General features: G+C 39.3%; 1 protein-coding gene across 1 annotated transcript in view; it reads left to right on the top strand.

The window, feature by feature from the left end:
- Nucleotides 1-12,997, top strand: part of LOC126187415 (nucleoporin Nup43) — a 215,863-nt gene extending 202,866 nt beyond the window's left edge. Inside the window, exon 8 of the mRNA XM_049928482.1 lies at nt 12,733-12,997. Within this exon, the coding sequence (XP_049784439.1) occupies nt 12,733-12,917 (185 nt within the window). The 3' untranslated portion in view covers nt 12,918-12,997. The remainder of the gene's footprint in view (nt 1-12,732) is intronic.
- Nucleotides 12,998-13,453: the final 456 nt, after the last annotated feature.

The following is a 13,453-nucleotide window of genomic DNA, read 5'->3' as shown; positions in this document are numbered from 1 at the left end:
GCTTCTACTAGTTTTTCCATTCGTCTGTAAAGAATTCGTGTTAGTATTTTGCAGCTGTGGCTTATTAAACTGATTGTTCGGTAATTTTCACATCTGTCAACACCAGCTTTCTTTGGGATTGGAATTATTATATTCTTCTTGAAGTCTGAGGGTATTTCGCCTGTTTCATACATCTTGCTCACCAGATGGTAGAGATTTGTCATGACTGGCTCTCCCAAGGCAGTCAGTAGTTCCAATGGAATGTTGTCTACTCCGGGGGCCTTGTTTCGACTCAGGTCTTTCAGTGGTCTGTCAAACTCTTCACGCAGTATCGTATCTCCCATTATATTGTCCTCAAGTACATCGCCCTTGTATAGACCCTCTATATACTCCTTCCACCTTTCTGCTTTCCCTTCCTTGCTTAGAACTGGGTTTCCATCTGAGCTCTTGATGTTCATACAAGTGGCTCTCTTTTCTCCAAAGGTCTCTTTAATATTATTGTAGGCAGTATCTATCTTACCCCTAGTGAGATAAGCCTCTACATCCTTACATTTGTCCTCTAACCATCCCTGCTTAGCCATTTTGCACTTCCTGTCGATCTCATTTTTGATACGTTTGTATTCCTTTTTGCCTGCTTCATTAACTGCATTTTTATATTTTCTCCTTTCATCAATTAAATTCAATATTTCTTCTGTTACCCAAGGATTTCTAAGAGCCCTGGTATTTTTACCTACTTGATCATCTGCTGCCTTCACTACTTCATCCCTCAAAGCTACCCATTCTTCTTCTACTGTATTTCTTTCCCCCATTCCTGTCAATTGTTCCCTTATGCTCTCCCTAAAACTCTGTACAACCTCTGGTTCTTTCAGTTTATCCAGGTCCCATCTCCTTAAATTCCCACCTTTTTGCAGTTTCTTCAGTTTTAATCTACAGGTCATAACCAATAGATTGTGGTCAGAGTCCACATCTGCCCCTGGAAATGTCTTACAATTTAAAACCTGGTTCCTAAATCTCTGTCTTATCATTATATAATCTATCTGATACCTTTTAGTATCTCCAGGGTTCTTCCATGTATACAACCTTCTATCATGATTCTTGAACCAAGTGTTAGCTATAATTAAGTTGTGCCCTGTGCAAAATTCTACCAGGCGGCTTCCTCTTTCATTTCTTAGCCCCAATCCATATTCACCTACTACGTCTCCTTCTCTCCCTTTTCCTACACTCGAATTCCAGTCACCCATGACTATTAAATTTTCGTCTCCCTTCACTATCTGAATAATTTCTTTTATATCATCATACATTTCTTCAATTTCTTCGTCTTCTGCAGAGCTAGTTGGCATATACACTTGTACTACTGTAGTAGGTGTGGGCTTCGTGTCTATCTTGGCCACAATAATGCGTTCACTATGCTGTTTGTAGTAGCTTACCCGCATTCCTATTTTCCTATTCATTATTAAACCTACTCCTGCATTACCCCTATTTGACTTTGTGTTTATAACCCTGTAGTCACCTGACCATAAGTCTTGTTTCTCCTGCCACCGAACTTCACTAATTCCCACTATATCTAAATTTAACCTATCCATTTCCCTTTTTAAATTTTCTAACCAACCTGCCCGATTAAGGGATCTGACATTCCACGCTCCGATCCGTAGGACGCCAGTTTTCTTTCTCCTGATAACGACATCCTCTTGAGTAGTCCCTGCCCGAAGATCCGAATGGGGGACTATTTTACCCAAGAGGACGCCATCATCATTTAATCATACAGTAAAGCTGCATGCCCTCGGGAAAAATTACGGCCGTATTTTCCCCTTGCTTTCAGCTGTTCGCAGTACCAGCACAGCAATGCCGTTTTGGTTATTGTTACAAGGCCAGATCAGTCAATCATCCAGACTGTTGCCCTTGCAACTACTGAAAAGGCTGCTGCCCCTCTTCAGGAACCACACGTTTGTCTGGCCTCTCAACAGATACCCCTCCGTTGTGGTTGTACCTACGGTACGGCCATCTGTATCGCTGAGGCTCGCAAGCCTCCCAACCAACGGCAAGGTCCATGGTTTATGGGGGGACTGCTACATCTATAGAGTTCATTCCCAGTTTTTCTTTGATTTCCTCATTGTGGACACCCTCCTGCCATTGTTCCCATCTACTAGTATGTGCAATCATCGTAGCTACTTTCATATCCATAACCTCAACCTTGTTGATAAGGTAACCTGAATCCACCCAGCTTTCGCTCCCATGCAACAAAGTTGGTCGAAAGATTGAACGGTGCACAGATAACTTAGTCTTGGTACTGACTTCCTTCTTGCAGAAGAGAGTAGATCGTAGCTGAGCGCTCACTGCATTAGCTTTGCTACACCTCGCTTCCAGTTCTTTCACTATGTTGCCATCCTGTGAGAATATGCATCCTAAGTACTTGAAACCGTCCACCTGTTCTAACTTTGTTGCTCAAGACTGCTTATTTTGTGTTCCCATATCTTAATCTCACCCAGCCAGTCTATTGTTTTCAACATATGATCCATAAATAATATGAACAGTAGTGGAGACAAGTTGCAGCCTTGTCTTACCCCTGAAACTACTCTGAGCCATGAACTCAATTTACCGTCAGCTCTAACTGCTGCCTGACTATCCATGTAAAGACCTTTAATTGCTTGCAAAAGTTTGCCTCCTATTCCATAATCTCGTAGAACAGACAGTAACTTCCTCCTAGGAACCCGGTCATATGCCTTTTCTAGATCTATAAAGCATAGATACAATTCCCTGTTCCACTCATAACACTTCTCCATTATTTGCCGTAAGCTAAAGATTTGGTCCTGACAACCTCTAAGAGGCCTAAACCCACACTGATTTTCATCCTATTGGTCCTCAACTAATACTCGCACTTTCCTTTCAACAATACCTGAGAAGATTTTACCCACAACGCTGATTAGAGAGATACCTCTGTAGTTGTTACAATCTTTTCTGTTTCCATGTTTAAAGATTGGTGTGATTACTGCTTTTGTCCAGTCTGATGGAACATGTCCCGACTCCCAGGCCATTTCAATTATCCTGTGTAGCCATTTAAGACCTGACATTCCACTGTATTTGATGAGTTCCGACTTAATTTCATCCACCCCAGCCGCTTTATTGCACTGCAATCTATTGACCATTTTCTCCACTTCCTCAAATGTGATCCTATTTCCATCATCATTCCTATCCCATTCTACCTCGAAATCTGAAACATTACTGATCGTATTTTCACCTACATTGAGCAACTCTTCAAAATATTCCCTCCATCTGCCCAAGGCACCCACAGGATTCACCAGCAGTTTTCCTGACGTGTCCACAATACTTGTCATTTCCTTCTTACCTCCCTTTCGAAGGCTGCTGATTAAACTCCAGAATGGTATTCCAGCAGCTTGACCCATAGTCTCCAACCTGTTTCCAAAGTCTTCCCAAGATTTCTTCTTCGATGCTGCAATTATCTGTTTGGCTTTGTTTCTTTCTTCAACGTAACTTTATCTGTCTACCTGAGTTCTAGTATGTAGCCAATTTTGATACGCCTCCTTTTTCCTTTTACAGGCTGCCTTGACTGTGTCATTCCACCAAGCTGTTTGCTTCATCCTACTTTTACGCACTACTGTTTCAAGACATTCTTTAGCCACTTCTAATACTGTGTCCCTGTACCTTGTCCATTCCTTTTCCAATGACTGTAATTGACTACATTCAACTAACTGGTACCTTTCTGAGATCGCTGTTATGTACTTGTGCCTGATTTCCTTATCCTAAAGTTTCTCCACTCTTATCCTCCTACATACAGACCTGACCTCCTGCACTTTTGGCCTCACAATCCCAATTTCACTGCAGATTAAATAATGATCAGTGTCATCAAAGAATCCCCTGAATACACGTGTGTCCCTCACAGCCTTCCTGAATTCCTGATCTGTTATTATATAGTCAATGACAGATCTGGTTCTCCTGCCTTCCCAAGTATACTGGTGAATGTTCTTATGTTTAAAAAAGGAGTTTGTGATTACTAAGCCCATAGTGGCACAGAAATCCAAGAGTTGTTTCCCGTTCCTGTTGGCCTCCATATCCTCTCCAAATTTACCCATAACCTTTTCATACCCTTCTGTTCGATTTCCAATCCTGGCATTAAAATCACCCATGAGCAGAACACTGTCCTTGTCCTTTACTCTGACAACTACATCACTGAGTGAGTGTCTCATAAAAACTATCCATCTTATCTTGATCTATCCCTTCACAATGCAAATATACTGACACGATTCTAATTTTCTTGCTAGACACTGTCACATCTATCCACATAAGTTGTTCGTTTACATACCTTATTGCAACTATGCTGGGTTCCATTTCTTTCCTGATGTAAAGCCCTACACCCCATTGTGCTATTCCTGCTTTGACTCCTGACAGGTAGACCTTGTATTCTCCCACTTCCTCTTCTTTCTCACCCCTTACCCGAATGTCACTAACAGCTAAAACGTCCATCCCCATCTTACTCGCAGCCTCTGCCAGCTCTACCTTCTTCCCAGAGTAGCCCCCATTGCTATTAATAGCTCCCCATCTCATTACCATTTGTTTGCCGAGTCGTATCTTAGGAGTACCTGGTTTGTCAGTTAGAGGTGGGACTTCGGCACCTACAAAGGTCCGAGGCATTTTGCTCTGATTGTTGCCAGCATCATATTTAAAGTACTAGGGGAGCAGGTTGCTAGCCTTACTTGCCCCGAGTCCCATTGGGTATTACCCCTAACGGTTGAGGGATTAACCGGTGGATTTGGTAGTCTTTACCATATGAGCACAAAGGTGACCATGACTCAGAATATGTCTGAGATGCCCTGCCTTATTCCAAAGTAACTGGTATCCCGACTGTCGGGACCACTTACTTGGCCACTCATACGTTGCCTATGGTTCATGAACTCGGACGTGACTACAGGAACCCACACCATGAACCACCAAACAATACATAAGATGTCTTTTCTCGCAAAGATTGGCAAGCGTCTAATTAAAATACATATTAATCCTTCTTCTTCCATTGGCTTATCTAAATACTTTGCTCATGTTAAATGCCAATTGAAATATTTCCTCATAGTACTCCAAGTATTATTATAATATTGTAGGACCCATAGATCGTATATCAACTTTTCTTGAGCACTGGCAGACCAGTACTTCTCTTTAAATTTCTTTTGAAGGTCTTCCCAAGAGGAAAAATTCTCAGTATTTACTGTTCCACATTCTGATGTTCCACTAGAAGGTACTCCGCAGCAAATTAGATCTTCTTGTAAGCTTCCCAATTTTTTGACAAAGCTTGGTTAAATCTTTTTAAGAAATGGGTCAGATGTACATCTCTGTCTGGCTTAAATTTAGGGAATTGTCTAGATAACCCTGAATTAGCTTCCCATTGCAAATTAGTCAACGCTTCACTAGGTAACACAACATTAGGTGAAGTTACCCTTTTTTCTACTTTGTCTTGGATAAGCTTAATTTCTCTCCACAGGTCGTCCATACCCTTCATGGTGTCATTAAGTTCGGAAGAAGGAATAGGCGATAAGTTTCCAGATGTTATGTCCTAGGTAACCTTTTGCCCTATAATATCTCCAAATTGTTCCTCCAAACTAATTATTTTATAATATTGGAGTTAGCTATTTTCGCTTTGAAATTCCTTTCTGCATTATTTACCCATGTATTGACACCTGTAATTTGCGATTGAGTGATTGGCATTAATTCATTATGCTTATCTACACTCTCTTTCAAAGTGTACATTCCCGGTCTTACATCTTTATATTTAATATTGTACATGTTTTCAAAGCCCCTAACTTTTTGAGAAGTTCTGATTCTACATTATTACATTTGTTCTCAATGTCAACTTCTAACATTTTCGATTAATCTTGAAAAGTGTCATTCTGTTTATGACTAATGTCAGCAAACATATGATTTATATGAGTGGTCAAAGAATTTGTCAAGTCGTTTAAATCTACTTTTAAATTCTCTACTTTATTACTTATGGGGTCGAATTCAGTCTTCAAAGCACCCATGCCTTCGCCAAGATTACTAAATTCTTTGCTTTGAGAGTCGACGTTTGTGTTTAACAAATCTAAATTTGTCATTTGTGTATTTAATTGAGAATTTATCAAGTCTACTTCTTTACCAAGAGTCACACTCTGAGCCTTTAATTGAGAATTTAATGAGTTTAACTTAAGATTCTGAGCTTTGATTAAATTTATCAACTCAGTCTAGCCAGGCACTTCTTTGCTAATCTTCATAGCCATAGCTGGGTCTTGAGTTTCTCAACCTGTTGTATATTTTGCATACTTTTATATGCCTTAGCTCTTGTAGTTATTTAAAACTAACTTTAAATATGATAATTACGCAATAACAGTTCACTCAACAGTATCTTGTACCACTTCATACTAAAGTAATCAAGTTTTGTTTCACGCTCACCCAGCCTAGAGTTCTCGTTGGGTAGGTGAGCGGATGTGGAGTTAGGTCATCACTAGTGAACAGCAGCTGGTGCCTGCGACATCGGATGTATGTAGGTTTCAGCATCTGCATCCCCGCGATGTGTATGAGAGCTGTATACTCCCTGGACTGGATCTTCTTAGCTGAAGTGTTCTATGTGTACTACTACTTAGAGAAATATGTCGAAATCTTCTTTACCATTTTTATTGTTGTGAATTTTTCATGTCTTCAATGTTTTTTCCATTTAAATTTTGCTCCATTGGATACTTAAACATATTACAATGTCTCAGAATAATTCCCTTGTCTTATTATGTTGGGTGCTATGGCAATACATAACAGCTTCTTCTCTCATTTTTTACATAAAAGTCCTGTTTTCTCAGTCCTTTCACACAGGTCGCCATGTTCTAATGTTCTTGTGTCAAGGGTCTACACAAGTACTTTTTCTTGTTTTAATAATAATAGTCAATGACACAGTAAATGCAGAGCTGCATATAAACTCCATGATTCTTCCTTACACACTCCCTAAATCATCAATGGGTTGCCTGACAGGTACTTGTCGGTATTGTCTGACCGCCGCATCTACTTCCTTCCCGCAACTGATTTTAAACCTGCACATACAAACATGTGACGCGCAGTAGCTAGGATTCTACCATCCTACACTCATATCCAGAATATCGTGTTTTCGAGATGGTTGAAGGCTGAGTGGTTCTAGAATTTACACAGAAATTCTCGAATCACTACACTCTATTGTGTAAGTACACATTACTTGTAATTGCAAGTAGAATTTGAAGAGTTTATTTTTGTAGCAGAAAATTATATTATGGTGTATAAGGATGCTTGCTAGTCATTTGTGTTCTCTTTCACCAGCTTTGTTTGCTGCATTTTTATATTTTCTCCATACATAATATAAATTCAATATCTCCTGTGTTAGCCAAAGATTTTTACTAGGCCTCATCTTTTTACCTGTTTGATCCTCTGCTGCCTTCACTATTTCATCTCTTAAAACAGCTCTTCAACTCCTGCTGTATTCCTTTACTATGTTCTAGTCAACCGTTGCCTAATGCTCCCTCTGAAACTCTCAACAACCTCTGGTACTTTTTACTTATCTAAGTCCCATCTCCTTAATTCCCTACTTTTTGCAATTTCTCAAGTTTTAATCTACAGTTCATAACCAATAAATTGTGGTCAAAGTCCACATCTGCATATGGAAATGTCTTTCAATTTTAAATCTCGTTCCAAAATCTCTATGTTACCATTAACTCGTATAATCTGCCTGAAATATTCCAGTGTTTCCAGGTCTCTCCCAAGAATACAACCTCTCTTCAAGATTCTTGAACCAAGTTTTTGTGTTGATTAAATTATGCTCTGTGCTACATTCTACCTGGTGGCTTCCTCTTTCACTCCTTTCTCGTAGTCTATATGTACGTACTATATACAAGGGAGATGATCTTGAAGGTGGTATTGTAGAAATGGAAGAGGACATAAGTGAAGGTAAGTGGGAGATATGATATTACAAGAAGAGTTTGACTCATCACTGAAAGACTTAAGTTGCAACAAGACTCCGGAAGTAGGTTAAGGAAAGGAAAACCTATGTTTGTATCATTTGTAGGCTTCGATCTTTGAAATTCTGAAGGTTGCAGTGATAAAATACAACTAGTGAAAGGCTATTTACACCTTATACAGAAACCAGATGGCCGATACAAGAGTAGAGGGGCATGAAAGGAAAGCACTGGTTGGAGAAGTGAGTGAGACAGGGTTGTAGTGTATCCTGATGTTATTCAACCTGTGCATTGAGCAAGTGGTAAAGGAAACTAAAGAAAAATTTGGAGTAGGAATTAAAGTTCAGGGAGAATAAATAAAAACTTTTAAGTTTGTCAGTGACATTGTAATTTTATCAGAGACAGCAAAGGACTTAGAAGTGCAGTTGAACAGCGTTGACAGTGTCTTGCAAGGTCTGATGAACATCATCAACAGCAAAACAAGGCTAATGGAATGTAGTCAAATTGGTGATGCTGAGGGAATTGATTTAGGAAAAGAGACACTTAAAGTAGCAGATGAGTTTGCTATTTGTGCAGCAAAATAACTGCTGATGGTTGATGTAGAGAGGATATAAAATGTAGACTGGCAGTGGCAAGAAAAGTGTTTCTGAAGAGGAGAAATTTGTTAACATTGGATATAGACTTACATGTTAGGATGTCTTTTGTGAAGGTATTTGTCTGGAGTGTAGCTGTGTATGGAAGTGAAACATGGAAGACAAACAGTTTAGACAGTAAGACAATAGAAGGTTTTGAAATGTGATGCTGCAGAAGAATGTTCAAAATTAGCTGGGTAATCATGTAATTAATGTGGAGATATTGAGCAGATTTGGGGAGAAAAGTAGTTTAGGGCACAAACTGAATAGAAGAAGGGATCAATTGATAGACATCAAGGGATCACCAATTTAGTATTGGGGGTGGGGGGCAGGGGGGATGGTGTAAAAATTGTTGAGGGAGACAACAACCAATTTCTCCAAATTTTCATGTTAGACTTAATCAGACAAAATATTTTTGTGCATAGAAAATGACCTGTCTATGCCAGACGTGTCTGGTGCATACTTCAGTGGATAAATTTCGGACAAAGTCAGATCAAATTGAAAGTCTTTTACATTTTTGCCGCAATGTATTTTTTGTCATCTCCGTAAACTCAAAATCGAGATTTGATCTGATAACTTTGTTCATTGCAAATGTGCAAAATTCGATCTGATGTAGATCAGATCTGGCTTCTTGAATGCCACTTCTGCAAGCTGCTTTAGTGGCTTTGCAAGTGTCTATGAGCCAGAATTAGAAAGGGAAAAAAACACCAATCAGGGGGGCAGTAACTTAGATTTTCAATAGTATGAAGGAAACAGATATGAACTTCAATAAATGTACAATAATTTATGGTCTGATAGCAACAAAATTTCATCAGAATTATCACAGTGAAAGATGATGGCATTTATCCTAATGCCCCATCTGATTAAAATAGGTTGTGACAAAGCTAAATCTGGCTGTAGATATGTAAGTGCAGCAACATGGACAGGTGATTTCAAGGATACCTTCAATAGGGAAAAAGTGTCAGCATATAGATGACTGACTTAATGCTGTCAGAGTTATCAAACCTTTGTTTTTTGTGCATCTGTTTACCTTGTTTTTGGAGGATATCAGCACAGTCACACTGTCTTATTTTAGAAGTACTGTTTCAGCTACACGATATAGCACATGTACTAATTGTGTAATGTGGTTTAGGTTAGGATAACATATTTTAATTGCTTTCCTGACGGCTTCATCCATATATGGGGCAGCATAACTAAACAAGAGTAGGTCCTGTTTTTATTTAAATTTATTGGCGTGAGGGATATTGACTTCTGCCTGCATCTACTGAATCAAACTGGGACCCTTGAGGGCCAGAAAAATGATATAATGTGCATTATAAATGTGTGAATCGGTGGTCATTCAACCTTTCTTACTCTAGAGCCTATACTGGTATTGGGGGGAGGCACCTCTGGCTGCACATGTACTCTAGCGTTAAAAGGTTTTTTTGCTTTTCACATTTAACCAAATGTAACATTGATGATGATAATTTATGGCAATGTTGGCTGACAAGATAAAGAATGCAACCTTTAACACTAGATTGCGTACTCACGGCAGTTCTCCTTGGCCGTTTTTTGGTACGACTTGGAAAGAGAGAAAAATTAATGAATGATCGCCGATGCGTCGGTTCTCGATTGTGTTCAGGAGACGTACTGATTGATTGCGCGAAAATAGTTTCTCAAATGACCTCTTAACCCGGATTGCTTTCACGCAATCAGACTCTTCAATGAAATTACCTAAGGGACCTATTTGGATAATAAAAAAAAATTGGAAATGAATGCAAAACAGTGAAATTTTGTAAAAAAGGTTGTCAGATCGGAAATTGAACACATTAATGGTCTCCCAAATACAATCGAGACACCACGATAAAGAGCGAACCTGTAACAAAGTTCATTTAAACATAAACATTATTTGTGGTTAATTTAAAGAAAAGAATAAGCATAGATTTTCTGTACAGTGAAGCATCAATATATTCTCAAAGAAGAAAGGCGTTAAGCTATAAACATTAACAAATTTACAATGAATACAAAACTTACATTTTTATGTTTTTCTCATACATGGAACAGTCCAACAATCGCTGCTTTTGTATGTGTATATTTTGTAAAAATTAAATGTCCTGGCGTGCGCGTAAGTATTTTTTATCGTCACAAGGTTTACAAAAGCGTTTCTTTTTTCTTGGTGATAACGTGGTTTTTCACACTAAATGTAATATAACTTGTAGCGTTGCTACACAACACGTCTTAACAAGTCGGCGACCAAACATCAAAGGTAATGAAGTAAATGTTAACATATCGGCGACCAGAAGTACAACTAACAATAAAGACTCTAGAATTTTCCTAACAAATGATAAATTGTTCTTTCTTCTGTTTCGCAGCTTCTTGCTATCAAGCGCTGCGGCAATGATTTTAAATACCTGCGCCTAGGGAGTCATAGTGTTTAAAAGTACCTTTTAAACGTTGGCCGCGCGTGTTGGTATAGGCGCACGTTATAAACAATTTTATTTCTTTACTCTCGCGTTGTTATGCTTAGTACCTTTACAAACTACAGCTCGGTGGCTGTCCTTTTCTCATATGCAAAATGTCTGAAATCCAGTAATATCACAGTACCAATCTTATTATTACTCAATAATGTACATAAATTACTGTTATCAGCCTCAATAGACTAGCTATAGTAAGGATGCAATAAGTTACCAGTTGCCTTCACGTACTGACCATCAAAAGACGGCACCATCTGGGAATGCTTGGTGTTGACTGTCAAATAGCTGCCACCCCCCAGTGCCCTAATGTTGTCCCAAGTGATTACTAAATGTTTTGAATGGCATTTTATTTCTGCTCATTGTTTTGTATTACAACAGCCTTAATTTAATTTCATTTTCCTTGTTGCAAATAAGCATCACATTTGAAGATGACCATTGTGGTGTCACCGCCAGACACCACACTTGCTAGGTGGTAGCCTTTAAATCGGCCGCGGTCCGTTAGTATACGTCGGATCCGCGTGTCGCCACTATCAGTGATTGCAGACCGAGCGCCGCCACACGGCAGGTCTAGAGAGACTTCCTAGCACTCGCCCCAGTGGTACAACCGACTTTGCAAGCGATGGTTCACTGACAAAATACGCTCTCATTTGCCGAGACGATAGTTAGCATAGCCTTCAGCTAAGTCATTTGCTACGACCTAGCAAGGCGCCAGTACCAGTTACTATTGATATTATGAATAATGTACTGTCAAGAGCGACGTTCACCATTTATGGATTAAAGTTAAGTATTCCACCAGCTACGTCAGTTTTTTCTACAGTCTAATTTCCTTGTCCTGTTCCAGACCTCACACCAGCCTGCGTGAGCTAAAACGCGTGCCTTTCGGCTTCCTCTCATACCAGTGTTGGCTCTCCTGCCAACCCACAACAACCATCTCTATAATGATCACTTATGAGTCAATGTTACTTCTGTCTGAAGTTTATACCATAGCAACTGATTGGCTTGAGTTGCACATGCCTGTGAGTTCTCAGTAGTGGTAGATAAACAGTCAAACATTTCCACTCTCACATCCTCTAACCTTGCAGGTTCTGTGCTACTTACGCCTCTGGCCTGAGGTAAGTGGCCAACTTTACCTAGCTCATGGCAAAATTCACATCAATTAAAATTAAGCACATCCTAAAATGTCACTGTCTCTGTAACTATTTTTATTTGTTGCTGAGTGAGAAAACTACTCTCATAACAAGCTATTAATGTTCGTTGATGTTTTTGTATTCAGTTGCTAGTTGCAATATGCATATTATTATAAAATACAGCTGAGAACCAGGGGCTTAATGAATATTCATTCGGGCTATGTGCGCCCAGTAGTTTGATGACCACTGGTCTAAATTTATGCAGTTATATCATAGAAATCTTCAAAATATACATTACTCCCAAAGAGCAAATTATTTCAAATGTATGTGTGGAAATCCAGGCTCTAGTTATGATATACAACAATGAAATGAATATATTCGCTTGGTAATTTGTAATACTTGTCAGAAATTCTCGGGGATTCCTCTCCACCCCTCTCAAGTTTGAGTAGGTCGACCCCACCTCTCTTCCTCCCCCTACCCCGGTCCGCCTCCTCTTCTCCCCTGTTGACAATTTTATTTTATTTTCATTTATAGCTCCTTACCTAATGTTCAATCAAAATGACATGAATATTGTATTTTCATTTTTCTTCCCCAGATATGACTGCAGAAGAAAGCCCGTGGGTTAGTGGTGCAGTAGCAAAGCAAAGAATTCAGATATATGCACTGATGCCACAGCTGCATAAACCAATCAACTCCCTTGATGTGAGCAAGGCAAATGTTGTATTTGGTTGTGACAATGAGGCCGTGTACATATGTAAGAATACAAGTGTGTATCAGTAAATTAACAATTATTTATTAAAATGTTGATTTGTACTCAAATATTTGTATTTCACAAGCACATTAAAAATACTTTGTCATTAGTTGCTGGGTTTTCATTACGTGTAGTCTTATATCTCGAATGGAATACTTGTTTGCAATAATTGTCAGCACACTTTATAATATTATATACTGATACTACTAGTGTTCACATCTTCTCCATGACACAACCTTGCAGACAGTGGTTAGTTGGGATAGGAGATTGACAGGATGATTCAGAGGTTTGCATAAGTTGCCTCAAATGTTGGTACAAAACATAGTGTATAGGTACTGGGGAGGGAGGGGGGGGGGGGGGATGGATAGCCTTAGAATACTGTACTCCATACTGTGAAAGAGGTAGGCTGAGAGCTGGTAGTACTGTCGCCCACTTTGAAGTGTGGAGTGTGAAAAGTTATCGGTACTGCTGTAAAGCCATCGCTGCCTACAACTTAGGCAACATTGATGTGTTGCTATAGGAGCTGTAACAGAACTGTTTTATGTGACTGCTCGTGGAAAGCACG

The sequence above is a fragment of the Schistocerca cancellata genome, chromosome 5 (genome assembly GCF_023864275.1).
Source record: "Schistocerca cancellata isolate TAMUIC-IGC-003103 chromosome 5, iqSchCanc2.1, whole genome shotgun sequence".
NCBI lineage: Eukaryota > Metazoa > Arthropoda > Insecta > Orthoptera > Acrididae > Schistocerca > Schistocerca cancellata.
Note: the sequence above shows the minus strand (reverse complement) of the source record. Positions and strands in the feature narration are given on the sequence as shown.